We start from the raw sequence: 22,094 nt of genomic DNA, 5'->3' as shown, positions 1-22,094 counted from the left end.
GGTCCTTGCGGGGTCTTAAGTGATCCTTGAGAAGAAGAAGAGCTCGTCGGTCTTGCGTGATCGGTGGAGAGAGGGAAAGGGTTGAAAGAGACCCGTCCTTAGTGGACTCCTCAACGGGGACTAGGCCTTCGAGGGCCGAACCTCGGTAAAACAAATCACCCGTGTCTCGTGTGCTTATTGCTTGTGATTTGTTTGTTCTTTCCCTTTCTAAGTTTTCTTGCACTATTCGTTGCTAATATTATTTGGTGTTGCTTTAAGTTAAACTCTCATTTAGTGAAGCAACACATTGCAAGAAAGAACTTGCATCATTGATCTTCTTATCTAAGCCCCTTTGCTTTATTCTCATAGACCTATTAGTTGTATTGTTTTATCAATTCCGCATTATTTGAAAGCAATACTCTTTACAAGTAAGGACTTAGTTTTTATACTCCGATAATTGTATATCTTGTTCTAACCACTAATCAAGGGATCTAGTTGGGGGATAAAGTTTTAATTTTCAGGTTTCGCCTATTCACCCCCCCTCTAGGCGACTTTTAGTAGGAAAGTTGGAAATTCCTTATTTAAGGTTAGTGTAGAGAAATGTTGATGGCGGGTCTTCATTTTTCGATAGCAGACATTGGAGAGCCATTGGGACCGAGACTTTGCTCACTAACAGTTCCTATTTGAGGGTTAGCTAGGTTTGATGCAGGTGGGCCTAATCCTTGAGTCTTTAAGTTGGGAATAGGTCTCGAGGGCTCTCCTCTCCCTCTAGGCTTATTTGTGTGAGAAACATACTATGTTTGTGTTTTGACATGTGAAAATTCAATTGGTATTCCTAATGCTCTATTTGCTAAAATGACGGCTTAAAGTTTGATTGTGATGTGGTGGAAGTTACACCATTGAATGGGCGACTATAAGTGGGTGGGGTGGTATCGGAGACACCCCACGTCACTTTCGTCAAAAAAAAGTTTGTACTTTTTGAGCCCAGACTTCGGTTTTTACTAGTCCTCAACAATATCCTTTCATTTGTCGTGTCTACTTTCTAAAGGTAGAGATCCTGGTCTCTTTTGTTCATCATGAAGGATGAAGACCTATATATGTTTTTTTAGAAATCTATGATGGTCAACGCAAGGGCTAGAATATGAAGGAGATCTTATCTGATATTGTGGCTAGTCCTTGCAAGTTGGTGGGCGGTGGGGACAAAGGCGGTGACAGTAGGGCTAAGACAACAAACACTTTCGAGTTTGACACTTCACTTGTGATCAAGGATCTTTTGGGAGATTATGAGGAGGGTGAATTGTGATTTTAAATTTTCTTAAACAAATTAATACCTGTTATCAAGCCAAATTCACACCTTGTGCCTAAAAGTGTTTCTATCTACGGATCAAAAGTTTTGAATCCCAAGTTCTAATTCTATACTAGCATGGTAATTCTAGTAATGTAAATACTTCAAAATAAATGCTCAAATATAAATGTTCAAAGTAAAATAAAGATTAGGAACTTCTTGATGTTTTTCTAAGGTGCCGAAGACTGTGACATTATACACTAGTCTTCATTGGAGTACCCGTGCAAGGGGTTGCTCTCTCTTGATCTACACTGTCTTAGTCTTCATATCGACATGTTGTCTTTGTCGGAGAGACTTCATGTTCATTGAGTGAACCATACTGTCTTTATTCATTCTCGATTTTATATTTTAGTGAAGAGTTAAATGATTTTATCTTTTAGTGAAGAGTTAAATGTAATGGTGGCCCTAGATTTATTGATGGATGTTATCTAGGTACACGAACTTTGAAAATAATTAGTTAAGCATCGGTAGGGGCGGGAGATTCGGCGAGGCATATAAAGCAGTGAACAGCAAACCAAACAATGCTACACATTATCGAATACATACAGCTGAGATGGAAATACACTGCCACGCAGGCACGCACACACAATGACACAACCAATCCTTTTACCTCCTCCTCTAATGAGCACGCTATCCTTTCAATCGCAAACCGTCTGATCCGTATATACCTCACGAATCGTACGGTTAAGGATATGAATTTGGAAAATACATTTGTAGGTACTTAGTTAAGCATCGGTAGGGGCGGGAGATTCCGCAACGCATACAAAGCAGTAAACAGCAAACCAAACAATGCTACACATTATCGAATACATACAGCGGCAACGACTGTTATGCAAATAGTCCTTCTGTGCAAGCGTGCAAACAAACCATTTTATCAATTAGATTACGATCCAACCATAGATACAACCATGGTTTGTTAGGATTTTTTTTATAAAGATTATTGAGCTGGTGGTGAAAGGGTTTAAGTGTTAAATATGACCTACGGTTGGATCATGATCTAATGGATGAGATGATTTGCTTGCACGCTTGCACAGAAGGACTGCTTGCATAGCAGTCGTTGCCTACATACAGCTGAGATGGAAATACACTGCCACGCAGGCACGCACACACACAATGACACAACCAATCCTTTTAGCTCCTCTAATGAGCACGCTATCCTTTCAATCGCAAACCGTCTGATCCGTATATACCTCACGAATCGTACAGTTAAGGATACGAAGCCTTTATCAGGCTTCCCTCTCGTCGTTTCTCCAGTTACCATGCATCTTGGGCCCCGTCGGGCCCTCCCCGACGAGCACCTTCTCCACCAGCTTGGCTAGCCGCTCCCTCACCGAACGTGGCAAGAGCCTAGCGGCGCGGTTGATCTCGCGCCCGATGTCGTACTCATCCCGCGGGCCCCACTCGCGCTCGAACCCGAGCCACGCCGGCTCCTTGACGCCGAGGTACTCCGCCGACACCACCTCGCACCGCCCCGCGCCGGTGTCCAGCCTGCTCCCTCTGGCGCAGTCGTTCCGGATCCCGATGCCCAGGCCCGAGTTCCCCTGCAGCACCGTCCCCGCGTTCGGGTAGAACGCGTGCCCGTGCAGCGACGCGTATGCCACCGGCCTGCTCCCGCCGCCGTCCCCGCCGTCGAGGTACTCCAGCCGCGACGCGTCCACCCAGGTGCCCGCGCTGTGCTGCGAGAAGTACATCCGGAGGAGCTCGCCGGAGAAGTTGCTGACGCGCAGCGTCACGTGCTCCCAGTCGCCGACGTGCTCGCCGATCTCGCCGAGCGGGATCGACGGGATGAGGCCGACCTTGGCGCGCGCCGGCCCGTTGAACGGGTAGAAGATCCACACCGCGAGGTCGGCCACCGTCCCGCCGAGCATCGGCTTCGCCTGCACGTACACCTTCGCGCCGGCGAGGTCTCCCCTCTTGGCCTTCTCCCGCTGGTTCCCGTCCGCCGGCAGGTCGAGCCAGTACCCGCCGTCGTTGCCGCCGCCCTGCGGGAGGTTCGACCCGTCGGCGGCCACCGGCGTCGGGGTCTGGCTGCTGCCCTTCTGGTACATCAGCGCGCCGTTCTCGAAGAACCACGCCACCGACGACGGGAAGTAGGGCTCGTTCGGGTGCAGGTACACGTGCGGCGCGTAGGCCGCCAGGAGGGAGTTCAGCTGGGCCAGGTCGGGCATGGAGGACGTGTAGCTCGCGCTGTTGTTCTTCAGACACGCCAGCGTCGTTGACACGCCCGCCGCCGCCGCCGGCGTCGCGCTGCTCTGGGCGAGGAACGTGCCAGCGTGCACGCCGCGGGCTTCGATGCCGCGGACCGCCGGCCTCAGGGTGGACGCGCTGAAGCCGTCCTTGTCGCTGCTCCACACCGAGTCCTCGGCCTCGCACGCGTCGGTGAAGTCGGCGCGGACGCACCGGACCTCGTCGGGTGAAGGCTTGTCCGCCGCGGCCGTGACCACCACGCCGACGGCCTTGTAGCCCTCGGGAGCCGTGGGGAGCCAGAAGTGGCCGGCGCCGTCCGGGCTGGACCAGACGAGGGCGTAGTCCACTGGCGCGGCGAGGAGCGCACCGCCGGCGCCAGACGTGTCCCGGCCGACGAGGACGTGGCCGAAGAGAGGCCGGTTGTTGGGCTGCGCGTAGTGGCCGAGCACGGAGAAGCCGGCGGGCACCGGCGAGGGCTTGAAGAAGGTGGCGCCGAGGCCGTCTTGGCCGCCCTGTGTGGTGGACCAGACCTTGGCAAACGTGGTGACCTGGCGCACCTCTAGGCCTCCAAGGTCTATGCTGCCCTTGCCAAATCCTCCGTCCTCTGAATCTGAGACAGTGGTGCCACCGGTGAGCTAAGAAAGTTTCAGCGCGGACGAAACCTAAGCTAAATTTCAGGCTACAGCGATAGCCAAATGTTCAGATGACTGACACGTTGCTTGTCAATCACTTTCATCTCAACCAGTAGATCAAAAACCAACAAGTAAATTCGCATGTTTTGCTTCTTTTGGGCGCAGCATTAGAAATGAGTGAAGTGGCCGGGAACAATTTCATAACCTCAAGAATAAAGTTCTTCTTGAGGCTTGCATAACTTCAAAGCAACTTTGACATGATGAAGCGTCAATATCAGCTGGCTTGAGAGGCTGGAGGCGTATCCTAGCTTGTTCTCATTAATTTGATCATACGTAGACGTAGCTGAGAATCTATGCTTATCTTGTCACGTTTCAAACATAATGCAAACAAAGGATCAAACTAGGAGGACCATGCATTTAATTTAGCGAAGCATGTTCTTTGACGTGATTGCAGGAAAACTACCTCTATTTTTTTTTAAAAAAAAATAAAATTTGCAGGCAAGCTGCCACAAAAAAGAGCCACCGTACAGGGAAAGCAAACCCGTCAGTGATTGGACAAGTTCAGAAACAAGCTGAACAGGAGTACTAGTAGCTATGAATGCAGCAGGTATTCAATAAGCAATGAGCTTTATCAGCATGATACATGTACCTGAGGCGGGCACCGACGGTAGCGCAGCCGGAGCGACGAAGTGGTTCTCAATGGGCAGCGCCGCCGTCCCCATGGGCACGCAGGACAAGCACGACCTGCTCCTCCGCATAACCCCGACGAGGTCGACGAGAGAAGAGGGCGACCGGCAGCCTCCCTCAAGACGTACGTACGTACGTATCCTTGGCAGCTCAGCTCGGGGCCACAGGACAGAACGGAGGAGCTGAGATATAGAGCAGGAACGGAGCTAGGCAGCTCGCCGTCTCAGCTCCGGACTCTCCTCCCCGACAAGTGGCAATGTATGGGATCGTCCTTTGGCGACACTAGTCGTCAATCTTATATACAAAAATCCAGCCAGCCGCACAGAGCCCCGGCGGCCGGGTTGGCTTGTCGGCCACCCCCTCCTGCCCGTTGCAAGGAACCGGCACCGGCGGCGGTGGCTTGCAAGAAACCTCGACCTGCCCAGCAGTGCTCGCCGAGGCTGCAGTGCGTGTGTGCGGCCTAGCTTTTGTTTGTTTGGCGACGACTTCACTGCCCGGCCGTGGCCGTGCCTTCCTCAATGAACGCTTCACGGCTCATGCATCCGTATGTATGTTGTTCTTGATTGGCGACATGCATGGATATGATCCACAGCTTTGACATGGATATGATCCACAGCTTCCATCGCCTCAACTCCTCCCACGAGATACACACACGCGGCGACCTTGCGTTGTTTATGACCTTGTGTTGTTTAGCGTTCCGTGTCGGCTTGGGCTTGTCAGCTTGTGTGCCAATCCGCCGTGTGTTGGTTGGAGCCAAAGGCCGGGCATGGACAGACGGGAGACGGACTGGTTCGTCGCTTGTGGCAGCGTCTCTCGTGCTTCGGCACGCCGTAGCATCATTTGGGAGGAAAACGTGCGACAAGGCGATGCCAGCGACGACGCGCCCTCGGGCTGCGTTGTCTTTCTGGTTAGGTCAGAGCAGGTAAAGGAAAAGGCCGGACATGCGCTGTGATGACCAACCAGACAGCCTCGTTCGTTTGATTAGATGCTCGTAGTTTGTTTATTTTACACGCGCACCACTACGTGGATAAACAAAACGGATAGAGCGGTCGAAAGATTCCGGTGGCCTCGTTCGTTTGAAATATCATTTACACTATCTCTATCAGTTTACCCATTCATATATCTATATTCTAATTTCACTATACGGACAGTGCAGTTTATAGTACAAAACAGTGTTTTGTGTGACTATATATACAGAGGCGAAGCTACGAATGAGATTGTGGATACACATGTATCGACACAAATTTGTAAAACTAGTGATTTAGATTAAATTTTCACCGTATATATACCACCTACAAGTTATCATTATGCACCCTCAAAATATTTACACCTCCATGCATATATGTAAACTGCTGAACACGGTCTCACATAAGGACACACAAGCGCCTTGCAAGGCTCCCTTCCTCCAATGGGTTCACGCATGTTTCAGAGTTCAGACTCGTAGGACGAGAATCACATACAGTTTAGTTCGCCGGAATTTTAACGGAGAAGAACCTGTAAAGAATATGCTGCTGTGCAAGGGGAATATCCATTTTTTTGCGCTGCTGCAAGTCACATCAGTTTAGAGTGGTTCAGGACAAATTTTCGTGTCGGACGTGGACAAGAGGCGACTTGCAAAATTTTGTTTTCAGTGTTTATGGACAAATTATGTGTAATCATTCAGACGAACAAATACCATTTTCCCTGTTGCATGTACAACGGTACAGAAACCAGGTGGTACATTATAGCCGGTCTGTCCGATACAGGGTGTACAACCCAGACTTCGATGGACTTGCTACAGTTTTTTTTTTGGTAGACTACTGAAGTACTGATGGCTACGGGAAGCGCGGACGCTTATGGAATTAAACATCACGTTTCGATGCGTTTGAAATATTAGCCACACTAGCATGCAAAACTCGATTTCCACAAGCATCGAAAGTATCATAGGCCAAGTCTTCACGTAGGTGGACAAAAAGGAAAATTCATGACAATGCGTTTATACGAGATTGTCCAATATCGAAACCAAGAATACATGGGGGAACAACTGTATTCGATTTTTGTTTCTCTTTCGTGGAGTATTATTACTGAAATATATGCTTCCAGTGTTGTCCAGATTAAATGTTATCTATGTACAAAGTGTGCAGGCTCGGTTATAGGAATTCTATAAAGCAAAGGACAAATATACATGTACGAACTTCAAATATTTCCTGGTACTAACCTCTCTGCTCTGAGATGACATGTTCTTTTGCTGTTATGAAATCAAATATTTCTTCATGATCTCTTATAATCAAATTATAATCTGTCAAATGATGTTTGCCCCCGGCTCTCAGATGCAAGTACTGCAGGTCACAATTCACAAGGGCAAAACTTAGTCCTCCAAAAACAGTTTGCAGTCAGTTCCAGGCAAACATGTCTTTTGTTAACAGTTTAGCAGTGGGAAGCACTTACAGTAGCTATAACAGGACCCATTTGTAAATAACATAACCTTACGTTCACATTTTCCAGCACGAGGCCCTGCTGGGAAAGGGCATTAATAAACATAGAAAGATGCCAGGGCCGTTCCTGACTTTTGAGGGGCCCGGGACAAGATTATAAATAGAGGTCTCAACACCATAAAAACTATTTTTTACTATTATATATATCAACTAATTATATTTGATGTACCACAGAAAGACTTGAGCAGTAAAAAATAGAAGTAAGATTATTACCTCAAATATATTGTAGAGATCAACTTAAAAATATCTTCTAACATTTCTAGATGCAAAATCCTCAATGATGGCTTCAATATTGACATCATCTAATAATTTCTTCTCAATACATAAAGTTGCTAGTTCGTTTAACCTTTCTTGAGACATTGTAGACCTTAAATAATTCTTCAATAACTTAAGCTTTGAGAAGCTCCTTTCAGCTGATGCCACAGTTATTGGTATAGTAAATAATATCCGATAAACAACAAATATATTGGGACAGCAATCCATTCTCCTAACAAACTCAAAAATATATTGGTATAGTAAATAATATCCGTTTCTATCCTATATTCCTATTGAACTTTGTGTACGGTAGGCCCCTGGGAGATGGGGGCCCAGGTCGGCCGCTCCTCCCGCCCTGCCTCAGGCAGGGCCCTGAAAGATGCTCGCCCATGTGCTAAGTATGGCGCTGGACAAATGATTCGACAAGTGGATTAACAAGCTCAGGTGCTTCATCCTACAAGGCAAATACAAACAAATAAAACAGCACGCCCCAGATGCAAAGGTACAAAACACTAGGCAGACTGCCAGATAATACAGTAGCTGACTAAATTAATCTGTTGCAAATAGAACCTGAGGGCAGTGTCCAACATCTGGCAAGACAACAAAATCTTCAACTGTATCAAAAGATGCATAGGCTCTTCCAAGCTCAACAGGCTCCCATGGGTCCTTCTCCCCCCATGCTACCAAAACTGGACACTGCACAAAACAAAAGAAAACCATAAATAATTTCCAAAATCAGAACGAACTATTAATCACACAACTGAGATCATCCTAACCTTCACCAATGGAAGCAACTCTTCAGGTAGAGGTCCTCCAGAGTAGCAGATGAACTCAAGGAATACATCCACTGCTCCAGGATCAAGACCAGGCTGTAGAATAATCTGAACTAGCTCATCTGTCACTGCAGATGTGTCATGATAGCACTGCAGAAAGTTTAGTTAGAACCAGAAAAGCATAAAAGTCGAAGTGTAGGCAATCTAAAGGTATAACTACCTCATTAAAGAAGCCAAAAAAATCACATTATATACTTGCAATGAATCAAAAAGATCTCCATGCCTCAGCAACGAAAAAGAAAATTTAAAGAGTTCTTTGGTTGGATATAATTGTTTCTTATTGAGTTGCATGCAATGACCAATTAACTAAAAGTTTATGGTACAGACAAAACATGCACAATGCACTCATACTTCAACGCCCCCTTCACTTGTAGGTTCCCTTAAGCTTGATGTCAGATAGAACTGTGCTATAACTTTTATTAAATTGTTGCATCCAGGATATAGTATAAACTATTAAATAGTATCCAGTATTTACAGTAGTTCAGTCAAAAGTCTAACCAAAATGGCATGTTGGTATTGTCAAGAATATGGGGGGACCCATGATACGTTGATAGCTAAGACAGTGAAAGAGAAGAGCAATCCGTCTAGGCCCAGTCGGGAGCTCGGGTTGAGTAACTCGGGAAAGGTTTCCAGATTTTGGGAAATTGACTCAGACTTGGGTTTGAGAAGGTTTGGGCCACGACCCACGAGTCATGATCCGATCAACAAATGGTACCTTCCCTGACAAGAAAACTTCTGCTTGTATCCTCACGCTATCCAAGGAGCAGCCGCTAGACTTCGGTTACATACGAGAATGAGCATGTAACTCTCACAGCCTCGGAATATTAATATGAGATAGCTCTTCTAAACATCTAGTTACCATTACTGTTGTAGAAAAACGATAGGGCCCTTTTCTCTGAGAGCCTTGGCTTGTGCATAAAACCTATCATACACCTGTAAATTGGCACTGTAATTTTCAGAGGGCAGTGGTGAAGTGTTAGGGGCCGCTTTACGTGTTATATGAACATTGAATCACGTGAGATTTACATCATGTAACTGACTTAGTGTGCCGGCCAAGGAGAGTCCATATCTACCTGATTACATGAGCCTTATCCATCTAACTAAACATGGCTCATCTCCTGGCCAGGGCATATCCAAGGGTTACATGCTTATCATAACAGGCGCATAGTTTCACCACGTAATGAAAGGGTTAAATTTATAAACTGAAAAACTCTGACTCATAAACTACATGTATAGGCTTAAGCTTATGGTAGCTTTCAGGTCCACAAGCCCAAGCTATTGGTCCCAATATACAAGTGCAATATTTTGTAACACATATAGTTTCTTAAGATAAGTCTACATTATCCTCAACATAAGATTGAATGTAACAGTGTTTTTATGATGAAAATTTTGGAACTTCTCGCCTTAGTATCGCATGGGCATAATATTACATCCTGTGGATATAATTTTACAAGATGAGATGCTAGAGAGGAAATACCTGGCAAAGAATATTTTTCACAGATTCTGGTGTAGCAACAGCATTAAAAAATAGCTTCCCAACAATAGTGTTCCTAGAAACCAGTAAATGCATTATAACAAGCAACTACCTAGCACCAAAAAATTGTGATGGGAGTACAAAATACAAGTTACCTTAGGAGACTTTGAAAAGATTTGATGAAAGGCTTTCCAAACCATGGCTGCTTTTTGATATGAAGCATCCTTAGTGAAATATCCAATAAAACAATTCCCTTACATGTTTTAGGTTCCATAACAGCTGCCTGCAGACCAACAACTCCTACAGCATAGTAAGAACAACACAAAGGTTTAAGATACTCAAATCATATCAAATAATAACGACATCAGCCTTATTAATCAGATTCATGATTTTACTCATTTCAGTAACAAATAAAATAAAAAAACCAAGCTGGGGCATCCAGCATTTCAATATTGGAAATGTGTCTTTCAACAGATTGTACCAAGTAACCAGCGTTGCTATGCTAAGTCTGCCACATCAGTACCTCAAATGTATTATCAAATGAATAATGTAATATATGACTAAAGATAATGACAGTAAAGGTGCAATAAAAAGAGAATCATGCCAGAAGTTCTGACAAACAAAAAAAGATCTGGACCTCACCATAGTGACTGGTGGGTCCTAAATATGATTCTAATATAATCACTTGATGTTGTTTATAACCTTTTGAAATCGAAAATATAAAGAGGGTGTATATTTAACTAGCCATATAGGTCCCTTGTAATAATAAATAAATAGTCGAACACTATTCTGAGTAACAGCATAACTGTGTAGCATTGGCAATAGTTGTCAAATCATGTGTGCATCTGGCATACCTCCAATTGAATTGCATATGAAGAAAACTTCACTCTGGACAACTTCAGCACAAAATGAATTCAGCTGTTCTCCCCATGTCTCAAAAGTATAAAAGTTCTCTTCGATCTCACGTGGGTTAGGCTTATCAGAATAGCCATAACCAATTAGATCTATAGCATATACCCTGTGTGCCATGGCTAGAACAGACATATTTTTCCGCCAATGGTCACTGAAAAAAAAGGAATATGTCGATCACTGCAAGAAAGGTAGCTAATAAATTTAAGAGAGACATATGTGTGGTTAGTAAGGGCCTAGCGTTTCTTTAGTCTCATATGGGTTCAAAGTAGCTTTGAAGCAAAATAATCAGAAAATGTTCGATGTAATAGGTAAACAGATATTCTCTTAAAGCTCAACAGCTGGTTTATCAAATGAACTAGTTCTCAAGTACCTACTAAGTTAGGGCTTGTTTTGATGGCCGTGTGATTACCTCAACCCACGTGTCGAAGTGAATTGAAGTGTAAATTAAACTAAGTTCCACTCTAATCAACTCCAACACATGCAGTTTTGAGGTGGATACATGCATCCAACCGAGACCTTAACGAACTACTTTCGCTGGCCAATTCTACATTTCTGCATAGTGCATACCTGGTTGTTGTTGTTGTTGTTGTTTTTGAAAAAGATGCATTTGTGTACCTTAGCAGTCCAACGGAAAGTGCACCGGTAGCTAAGGAAAACTTTGCTATCAAGAAATGCAGTTGCTAGCAGATTTGGAGACAGAAATGGTACAGAAACACTGAAACACGGGTTTATCAGTGTATGGCACACACCTGTTTGCCCCAAACCCATGAACCAGAACCAATGCAGGGCCTGCTGTCCCAGCGTGCTGGTAGCGAATGTTGTAGCCCCTCCATTTCCATGTGCTGCATGCAGACGAAGAAAGACAGCAATCAACGATAAGCAACACAAGTCGCGATAACCAAAACAATGAAACCGCAACCGGGCCCTAGACGTCCTCAGGCGCGGCGGTGCCTACCCGGTGCTTACTTGGGGCTGAGGCTCCACCGGCGGACTGGGCGAGGAGGCGTTGGCCGAAACTAGAACATCCGCGAGCGGCGCGACTGGGAGTCTCTCCTCTACTGGGTCCGCCTTGGAGCTAGAGGCCACGACGCGCAGGCTGGAGCGTGGCGCGCCTCCCGTGGAGGGTTTAAAAGGTCTGTAGAATCGCGGCGGGTGGGGGCCCACGGCGAAGACCACGCAGGGCGCCGTGGTGCTGCGGCGAGCGGGGACGCCGGGGAGGGGGCTGGGAGCGGCCGCGCAAGCCATACCGCCGCGCCGCGCGCGCGTTGGTGTGTGGACACTGGACAGTAGATGAGTGCCGACGGCCGAGACGGAGGGAGAATTCGGGGAGACGGAGAAGCAACGCAACGGGCGCGCGCGTGCGGGACAGTGGGAGCTCCTCGGCCATTGCCTATTGGTGTTGGTTGTTTCGCCGCGTGGGCGAAACGGGACGGCAGGTGAGCGAGCCAGCGAGGCGACCGGGCCTCCAGTCGCGGACCTAAAAAGAACTGAAACAGAAATTGGATCGGAGTCCAGCCCATGTTATTTTACTGGGCCGTCCACCGACAGGAGCTCCAGTCCAATAAATCGTCCCTTCTATTTTCCCTTGCCGCTCTCCAATTCGCTTCGAACAGGGCAGAGGTGAGACTTGAGAGAAGGAAGAAGGCCATGTCGTCGGCGGCGCAGCAGCAGCAGAAGGCGGCGGCAGCGGAGCAGGAGGAGGTGGAGCACGGGCCATTCCCCATCGAGCAGCTCCAGGTGCGGACCCGGCTCCCCTCGCCTTGCTCTAACCCTAACCGGCTTCTTGGGTCCGGTTCTTGTTCCCCTCGCGCTAGGATGGGTGGATTCTCCGCGACTTGAGGTTTTTTTGAGACTCTGGCTCTGCGTGAGGAGGTGGGTCTCGTCGCGGGTTTCGAGTTCTTTGGGTGAGGCGCTGGGTTCTTGGCCGAAGAAATGGGAGGTTCTTGAATTTTTTGTTCCTCCCTTCGTGGAGTCAAGGATAACCCTTTCTTGGATATTCCGATCTGTGCGCTGATGAATTAGTATTTGTATTTCCCAGCTATTGCTGCGGTTTATTGAGTGCGAGAACATATGTTCATGATTGATTAATTCACCATTCCCGTGAATGACGGCAAGATTGTGAGGGATTATGTGGTTTCCAGTTTATGCGTGATTGATTTGACATTCTCCGTTGATTCTTAGTTGCGAAAAACTAGGTTCTTGATAATTCGCCACTTCACAATGAATGGTGGTCGGGTTTCGGTTTGCTTGCTTTCGGATCCGGAACAAACTTTTGGAAATGGAAAGTCCCCGCCTCTTCATTCAGGGTGTGAACTGGTAGTTTTTCTTGAATTTTTTGTGTCTTGCAGTTGCAGTCCACTTATGTTGGAGTTTTCCTGTGTTTGTTTGATCCTTTGATCCTTTCTACCACGGATTGCACAATTTGCAGTTGTAAATAGTGTCAAAGTTTAGTACATTCATTTTTGTGCTGATATGACATGCTTTCAATTGGAACCATAACTTGGCTCTCGAGTGGATTCATGGGATGGGACATGGGTAGTTGCTTCTGAAATCTGCTTCAAAAAATGGAGCATGAAGTCGCCATCCTGTATCAGTGTATTTTGTGAGAAATGTTCTTCTGTTTGTTGAATTTCCTGTGCCTACATCATTTCAGATGAGTCAGTTTTCCCCTGTACAAACACCTGAAAATGAGGAATCTAATGCATGGCACAATTGTAGTTTCTTGCTTAACGACATATCTTTCTTCAATTCTAGCTCGATAAACATTAGAAAAAGCTCCTATGGTTGCATTTTGCAATTTGTTTTTATTCCATTGTTTAAGTGGCATTTAGATAGCTGATACTGTAACTAGTTTCTTGAAACATAAAAAAGTTTTGTTGCTCTGTTAACATTAAATTTGTGGTATAGGCTTCTGGAATAGCTGCATTGGATGTGAAGAAGCTGAAAGATTCTGGTCTCCACACTGTGGAGGCTGTGGCTTACACTCCAAGGAAAGATCTTCTGCAGATCAAAGGGATAAGTGAAGCTAAAGCTGACAAGATAATTGAAGCAGGCAAGTAATGTGGGACTGTATATGTATCGAAACTGTATTGAGGTTATGTTGTGTGGAAGCTGTATTGCACACTATGGAATTCATAATTGTCTGCAAACTTTTTACAGCATCCAAGATAGTTCCACTGGGATTTACAAGTGCCAGTCAACTTCATGCGCAGCGACTGGAGATAATTCAAGTTACAACTGGATCAAGAGAGCTTGATAAGATATTGGAGGGTAATGAGCTTGCATATTCCATGATATTTTTCCATACACAATTCTACTATATCAAGTCACAGTGATTACTGATTGAGCATTCTGTTATGACATACCTGCAACAGGTGGGATAGAAACAGGATCTATCACTGAGATATATGGTGAGTTCCGCTCTGGAAAGACTCAGTTGTGTCACACCCTTTGTGTTACATGTCAGGTGACATTTTTTCTATCCACCCTCTTTTTCCATTTCATTCCTTGATTGTTCTGTTGGTCTCAAATATGTATATCATTTATATTGCAGCTTCCACTGGACCAGGGTGGTGGTGAAGGAAAGGCTCTATATATTGACGCAGAGGGTACATTCAGACCACAAAGGCTCTTGCAGATTGCTGACAGGTTATACCCTGACTGCACTTATTATTTTGGATAATAACATAACTTTGATTGCTATTTGCTAAGCATGCACATGCTGGAATCTAGGTTTGGACTGAATGGTGCTGATGTGTTAGAGAATGTGGCTTATGCCAGAGCTTATAATACGGATCATCAATCTAGACTTCTGCTGGAAGCAGCTTCCATGATGATAGAGACCAGGCAAGTCCAATTTTTAGTTTTGAATCTACTGCATGTGAACTGACTGTTACTTTGAGCACGTAACAAATATAATTATGCAAGCATGATTTACTTACTATAGAAAGGCGGGGGCAGCAGTTGTGTGCTAGGTAAATAAGTTCAAAATTGTTTTGGTTATCTTTCTGCTTACGAATCAAAGGTGTTGGTCCTTTGTAGCGCATCGGTTCTATGTGACATTAAAATATGCATGCGCCTTTTGTACTAAACTAAACTTCACTATTATTTACAGCCGTAGTATTGTGAGTTTTCAGTCTATGTACATTGAATAAGAATGTCCGAAATTTATTCATGATACATTGCTCTTCATGTCAGCTAACTAGTCAAAATATAATATAGCTAGCCAGTTGATGTATATTTAGCATATCAAACCATGCAGGACATACTGTTAATTAATTGCATACTATAGTTAGGCTGTATATACCAATGCAGTGGTCACTAGCATGATAATGCTGCCTCACAATCTTATGACATCAGCCAGTCCATAAACCGTATAATTTTTGTTGCTGCAACTGCTACTATGTTGAAGTGTTTTTCATTAACTCTGCTTGAAAATGCTTTTTTGCTTCACTCTGCACATATCTATATGACTATATAGCTGATGCCTGTTTTCACTATATGCTTATCATGAACTCACGGTTTCCATATGACTAATACTAGCAGATCTGGCTGCTGTTCTGAATCTCTACATTTGCAGGTTTGCTCTTATGGTTGTAGACAGTGCCACAGCTCTGTACAGAACTGATTTCTCAGGAAGAGGGGAACTATCAGCGAGGCAAATGCACATGGCTAAGTTCCTGAGGAGCCTTCAGAAGTTAGCTGATGAGGTCCGTTATAAGTTTGTTTGCGTTCTTTATTTTCTGTCATTGAGAAAATTGTAGCCTTTTCCCATTATTGCTATGTCTTAGCTTTCATTCAAAAGAAAATTATGTTTACACTTTGGGTATCCATCATGGTGGTTCAATGTGCTTAATTTGATTTTATTGGTCGCTGCAGTTTGGAGTAGCTGTGGTTATCACCAATCAAGTAGTGGCCCAAGTGGATGGATCTGCTATGTTTGCTGGACCGCAGTTCAAGCCCATTGGTGGAAACATCATGGCTCATGCTTCAACCACAAGGTGCATTGCTCCTCTAATTGATCATAATAACTAGTCATCTATATCCAATCCCCCAATGTCGGTTCTATGTCTATCTGTGCCCGTCCTTAAAATATCAGTGATGTCTCTATCAGGCTTGCTCTTCGCAAGGGGCGAGGGGAGGAACGGATCTGTAAAGTAATAAGCTCTCCCTGCCTTGCTGAAGCCGAAGCAAGGTTTCAGTTAGCTTCTGAAGGTATTGCAGATGTCAAGGATTGAGACCATACCTGCTTTACAGGCATCTTCAGATCCATTGGTCTGCTATTTGCTTTGTCATTCCTTGGGCCAACTTTCGTGTTGCCTCACCTTGATGTACAAAACGGTTTCGTTCACATATGTGAATGCACGCCTGTGACTGATTTAGGCGTCCTGTTGTAAATAAAACGATGCCTGTTGCCCTGTTGTGTGTTGCATGTAATCGACAACTCTACATATCACAATTATGATGTATTTTAGGTTTTATTGTTCGCTTAGCACAGCCATTGCTGGATGTGCAATGTGGGATTATAGACAAGAATCCACACAACAACAATGGCCAATCCTGATAAAGTAGTTAGTGACTTGGGCAGGTAGCATTGTGGTGATCTTTGAGTTCACTTGTGATAAGAACAGGGCTGGTGGCTGGTGGTGAAAACTAACTTGTGATCGGAACAGGTTTAATAGGGAAAACTAAGGATTCTATATGATTGGCTGTTATCTGACCATTTGCATTGTTTCTTCTGTTAATAAAATGTTACCGTCACATATGACATGTTTACATCTTCGTAGTTGTTTACGTGACATGTTTATTTACATCTTTTTTGGGCGTTGCGGAGGGCAGAAAATAGGAATTTAATGTGGCCATGCAGGTAATAAAATTGAAACAACAGCCCAGAGCAACTTTTACTGTAACATGGCATGAAGCTGTTGCACGATATATGTCTATTTAAAGCCTTGTTGATTTAAGTTTTAGAAAAAATGACAGTTCATCTTTTCTAATTGGCCATCTCGAGTTCTCAGCCTTAGAAATGGTTACATAAAATTTGTGTTATCATCAAAGTCACCTGAAATTCTACACAATGAGTCATTAGTGTAGAGTAACTATAAAAATAGCAAGAACATATACTAATAAATAAACATCAAAATGAAACCATACAGAATCTAAATAACTCTAATCTATGCACCATAATGTATAGCATGATTTTATTAAAAATACAAATGTGGCTTCATTTTTTGAGATAAAATAAATTATATATGTTTTCCTAACATTAAACCAAAATTTATGATTTAAAACTAGGTCTTTTAAAAAAAACTTGGGTATTTTTTCAGGTTTGTTTTTAACTCTTTAATAAATATATTTGATACCATGAATTATTAGTTTAGTCTGATTTACCTCTCACGTGGTTTGACAAGGTGCCATGTTGTAGGCTAGAAAGACCATACCAATAGAACCGTCCAGAAAGGTCAAACCAATAAATCCGCTCACATCACATTAGTCATAGTTGCGTAAAGGTCGTCACAGGGTGACCATAACATAAGGCAATGATTTCCATCGTTCCACGGATGTCTCTCCATTTATAAATATAACGGACGGACGAGTTCGGAAGGTAGGATTTTTATGGTCGAGTCCCTTACCACTAGACAGAGTAGCCTTCTTGAAGCAAGAAGCAAGTCAGGTCCGATGGACGGACAACTCTCACCGTGCAAGTTGCATTATTCGCCACCACCCGAGAAGCAAAAGATTTGAGAGTCAAGACGAAAGGCAAGCATAGTGGTCTAATAACAAGGGTCGACGAAAGAGGCTTGGGATGGAGTCGTATGATGTGGAAGTCTCATGTACAGTTTCATGAGAAGAGAGTAGCTACCCACTAGAGCTTCGACCAACCACCATCGGTCAATTCTGCTTTGGGGGCACCCATGATTCTACCATCATCGTAAGGGTAGGGGTGAGCTCTAACTTTTACACTATGAAATTTAAGGATCGAGTCAGATTAGGATCGAAGTCTATTTTTATTCATTTTGAACTAAAATTTATTTAGGGCCTTAACATTTTGTGAAAAAACATTTGGATCGTGATCCATTACCACCCCTAGGTAGGGGTTTGAGAAAAAGAAAGATCGAGGCATTATATAAACTTTTCCTATATGAATTACCTCGATTCATTTTTATGCTTCTATTCTAATTCTTCTTCAAACGGAAACTGACGATTAAGAAAAATAAAAAAATTATTAACCACATAATTTAGTGAATGATGCCAAATCCTTCTATAGATTGTTTTTTCACCTTTTTGGTCGCCAAAGTGTCTATGATACCAATTCATATTTGGTTACCCAAGGCCCATCTAGAGGCACTTACAACTATATCCATCATCTTGGCATGAATTTGTCAGTGTTTTGGGAACTGTGGGTCCTAACCAATAAGTGAATTTGTGTTGTGTGACCCTATCCAGATGGGTGAAGCAAGAAGACACAAGAGTTATCTTGGTTCGGGCAAGAGAAGCTCCTACTTCTAACGAGGGGGACGAGACTTATGTTATCCTGCACCTAGGTGCTCATAGTAGGGGATACAAGCTAGTCGAGAGAGGGAGTATGTCCCAATCTCTATGTGTGATCGAGGTCGGTGCCAATATCAGGAGTGGAGTGAGCGGTGAAGTGTTGTGTTCTTCCCTCTCCTTCTGAAGGCCCTGGGCTCCTCCTTTTATAGTCGCAAGGAGGAAACCCAGGCGTGCAGGTGTTGCTACGTTATTGTCGTGGTCACCGGAGGTGAGCCCGAGCCCTGTAGCGGTATGGTCGGAGGAATGGCCCTGGTACTTTGTGTTGTCTTTTATGAGATAGAGAGTCTAGACTGGGTCGGGAGCACAACAGGCATCCGAGCCCATCCTGGACGAGACGTGTGTCGAATCGTAGTTGTATAAAACAGTGCTCAGCATGTCGGAGGAGCGTGGTGATCTGGTTCTAGCGTCATCCAAGATGGCGGAAAGTAGATTGGACACTGGTCCTATTGTTCCTGTAGCCATCCTGTCTTCAGCGGGGTTGGCGGGAGAGGAGGCGGCCTCACACCTTTCTTTGTTGGTACAGTTGGCCGAGGCCAGGCTCGGGCGAGACAAAGATTTCTCCCGAGGCAGGGGCCAGGTCAGAACAATGATATGCGTTCATGATTGGAGTGGTTGGAACAGCGGCCGGAGTGGGGAAATAGTGCTCGATATTCGCACCCTAACCGTCATTCTGGGTAGTAAAAAGTAGATTAGACCGGGGTCGTGTCACCCTTTGTTGACTTTGGTGCCCGCTGCGGGGTAGGTGTTCGTACAAATTGTATTAAATGCACATGTTCTGGGTCTGAGAAGTCAGCCAAGGTCGGGCTCGTGCCGGGACCTCGCCCGAGATGCCCTCGGGCGAGGTGGACTGATGGACATGTGTTTCTCGCTCAAAGGTGTCCTTGGGTGAATCGCAAACTGAAAGGGAATTAGGCTTACACCTTGTCCCTAATTTATTTTGGTGGTTGAATTGCCCAACACAAACATTTGGACTAACTAAGTTTGCCCAAGTGTATAGATTACACAGGTGTAAAAGGTTCACACTCAGCCAATAAAAAGACCAAAGTTTTGGATTCAACAGAAGAGCAAAGTGGGAACCGAAGGCCCTCTGGTCTGGGAGCACCGGACTGTCCGGTGTACACCGGACAGTGTCCGGTGCACCAGAGGACTCCAGCTCAAACTCGCCACCTTCGGGAATTTCCAGAGGCGACTCCGCTATAATTCACCGGACTGTCTGGTGTACACCGGACAGTGTCCGGTGCGCCAAGGAGGAGCGGCCTCAGGAACTCGCCACCTTCGGGAAAACTCCAACGGCTAGTCCGCTAAAATTCACCGGACTGTCCGGTGTGCACCGGACTGTCCGGTGCAACCCCGGAGCAACGGCTATCTCCGCGCCAACGGCTCTCTGCCGCGCATTTAATGCGCGCTCTGCGCGCGCAGATGTCAGGCGCGCCCACTCCGGCACACCGGACAAGGAACAGTAGATGTCCGGTGTGCACCGGACACCCAGGCGGGCCCACAAGTCAGAAGCTCCAACGGTCAGAATCCAACGGCAGTGATGACGTGGCAGGGGGCACCGGACTGTCCGGTGTGCACCGGACTGTCCGGTGCGCCATCGAACAGACAGACTCCCAACGGCCACTTTTGGTGGTTGGGGCTATAAATACCCCAACCACCCCACCATTCATTGCATCCAAGTTTTCCACTTCCCAACTACTACAAGAGCTCTAGCATTCAATTCTAGACACACCAAAGAGATCAAATCCTCTCCAAATTCCACACAACGCCCTAGTGACTAGAGAGAGTGATTTGCTTGTGTTCTTTCGAGCTCTTGCGTTTGGATTGCTTTCTTCCTTCTTGATCCTTTCTTTGCAATCAAACTCACTTGTAACTTGAGGCAAGAGACACCAAACTTGTGGTGGTCCTTGTGGGAACTTTGTGTTTCAAAGTGATTGAGAAGAGAAAGCTCACTCGATCCGTGGATCGTTTGAGAGAGGGAAGGGTTGAAAGAGACCCGGCCTTTGTGGCCTCCTCAACGGGGAGTAGGTTTGCAAGAACCGAACCTCGGTAAAACAAATCTCCGTGTCTCACTTGCTTATTCGCTTGGGATTTGTTTTGCGCCTCTCTCGCGGACTCGTTTCTTTATTACTAACGCTAACCCCGGCTTGTAGTTGTGTTTATATTTGTAAATTTCAGTTTCGCCCTATTCACCCCCCCTCTAGGCGACTATCAATTGGTATCAGAGCCCGGTGCTTCATTAGAGCCTAACCGCTCGAAGTGATGTCGGGAGATCACGCCAAGAAGGAGATGGAGACCGGCGAAAAGCCCACTACAAGCAACAGGAGCACTTCATCGGAAGAGTCCCGCACCAAGAGGAGGGAGAAGAAGAAGATCTCCTCCAACAAAGGGAAGGAGAAGAAATCTTCTTCTCACCACAAAGAGAAGAAGGAAAAATCTTCTTCCCACAAGCCGCATCGGAGCGGAGACAAACAAAAGAGGATGAGGAAAGTGGTCTACTACGAGACCGACACTTCATCAACATCGACCTCCGGCTCCGACGCGCCCTCCGTAACTTCTAAACGCCAAGAGCGTAAGAAGTTTAGTAAGATCCCCCTACACTACCCTCGCATTTCTAAACATGCACCTTTACTTTCCGTCCCATTAGGCAAACCACCAACTTTTCATGGTGAAGATTATGCTAGGTGGAGTGATTTAATGCGATTTCATCTAACCTCACTCCACAAAAGTATATGGGATGTTGTTGAGTTTGGTGCACAGGTACCATCGGTAGGGGATAAGGATTATGATGAGGATGAGGTGGCCCAAATCGAGCACTTCAACTCTCAAGCAACGACAATACTCCTCGCCTCTTTAAGTAGAGAGTAGTATAACAAGGTTCAAGGGTTGAAGAGCGCCAAGGAGGTTTGGGATGTGCTCAAAACCGCGCACGAGGGAGATGAGCTTACCAAGATCACCAAGCGGGAAACGATCGAGGGGGAGCTCGGTCGGTTCCGGCTTCGCAAAGGGGAGGAGCCACAACACATGTACAACCGGCTCAAGACCTTGGTGAACCAAGTGCGCAACCTCGGGAGCGTAAAATGGGATGACCATGAGGTGGTTAAGGTTATTCTAAGATCTCTTATTTTCCTTAACCCTACTCAAGTTCAATTAATTCGTGGTAATCCTAGATATACTAAAATGACCCCCGAGAAAGTTATCGGGCATTTTGTAAGTTTTGAGTGCATGATCGAAGGCTCGAGAAAGATCAACGAGCTTGACGAACCCACCACATCCGAAGCTCAACCCGTCGCATTCAAGGCGACGGAGGAAAAGAAGGAGGAGGCTACACCAAGTCGACAACCAATAGACGCCTCCAAGCTCGACAATGAGGAAATGGCGCTCGTCATCAAGAGCTTCCGCCAAATCCTCAAGCAAAGGAGGGGGAAAGACTACAAGTCCCGCTCCAAGAAGGTTTGCTACAAATGTGGTAAGCCCGGTCATTTTATTGCTAAATGTCCCATATCTAGTGACAGTGACCGAGGCGACGACAAGAAGGGGAGAAGAAAGGAAAAGAAGAGGTACTACAAGAAGAAGGGCGGCGATGCCCATGTTTGTCGGGAGTGGGATTCCGACGAAAGCTCGAGCGACTCCTCCGACGACGAGGACGCCGCCAACATCGCCGTCACCAAGGGACTTCTCTTCCCCAACGTTGGCCACAAGTGCCTCATGGCAAAGGACGGCAAAAAGAAAAAGGTTAAATCTAACTCCTCCACTAAATATGAATCT

The 22,094-nt window shown here is 45.6% G+C and overlaps 3 protein-coding genes across 3 annotated transcripts; 1 reads left to right on the top strand and 2 right to left on the bottom strand.

Annotated features, from left to right (window-relative positions):
- Positions 1-2,095: 2,095 nt before the first annotated feature.
- On the bottom strand, positions 2,096-5,098 carry LOC100278316 (uncharacterized). Its single transcript, NM_001371707.1, has 2 exons — positions 4,793-5,098; positions 2,096-4,121 (listed from the first exon to the last, which is right to left on the bottom strand). Exons 1-2 carry the CDS (start codon positions 4,899-4,901, stop codon positions 2,551-2,553), a joined length of 1,680 nt encoding a protein of 559 aa, NP_001358636.1. The 5' UTR covers positions 4,902-5,098; the 3' UTR covers positions 2,096-2,550.
- Positions 5,099-7,492: 2,394 nt separating this feature from the next.
- LOC103633336 (pheophytinase, chloroplastic) lies at positions 7,493-12,223 on the bottom strand. Its single transcript, XM_008655054.2, has 8 exons — positions 11,734-12,223; positions 11,528-11,620; positions 10,721-10,929; positions 10,022-10,166; positions 9,870-9,942; positions 8,336-8,482; positions 8,130-8,255; positions 7,493-8,013 (listed from the first exon to the last, which is right to left on the bottom strand). Exons 1-8 carry the CDS (start codon positions 12,021-12,023, stop codon positions 7,954-7,956), a joined length of 1,143 nt encoding a protein of 380 aa, XP_008653276.1. The 5' UTR covers positions 12,024-12,223; the 3' UTR covers positions 7,493-7,953.
- Positions 12,224-12,357: 134 nt separating this feature from the next.
- LOC541709 (recombination protein51 gene a) lies at positions 12,358-16,254 on the top strand. Its single transcript, NM_001111448.2, has 9 exons — positions 12,358-12,515; positions 13,686-13,830; positions 13,938-14,048; positions 14,153-14,244; positions 14,332-14,426; positions 14,511-14,624; positions 15,358-15,487; positions 15,657-15,778; positions 15,892-16,254. Exons 1-9 carry the CDS (start codon positions 12,426-12,428, stop codon positions 16,013-16,015), a joined length of 1,023 nt encoding a protein of 340 aa, NP_001104918.2. The 5' UTR covers positions 12,358-12,425; the 3' UTR covers positions 16,016-16,254.
- The last annotated feature ends 5,840 nt before the right edge of the window (positions 16,255-22,094 follow it).

Source organism: Zea mays, chromosome 7 (genome assembly GCF_902167145.1).
Source record: "Zea mays cultivar B73 chromosome 7, Zm-B73-REFERENCE-NAM-5.0, whole genome shotgun sequence".
Lineage (NCBI taxonomy): Eukaryota > Viridiplantae > Streptophyta > Magnoliopsida > Poales > Poaceae > Zea > Zea mays.
This window is presented reverse-complemented; position numbering and strand designations above follow the sequence as displayed.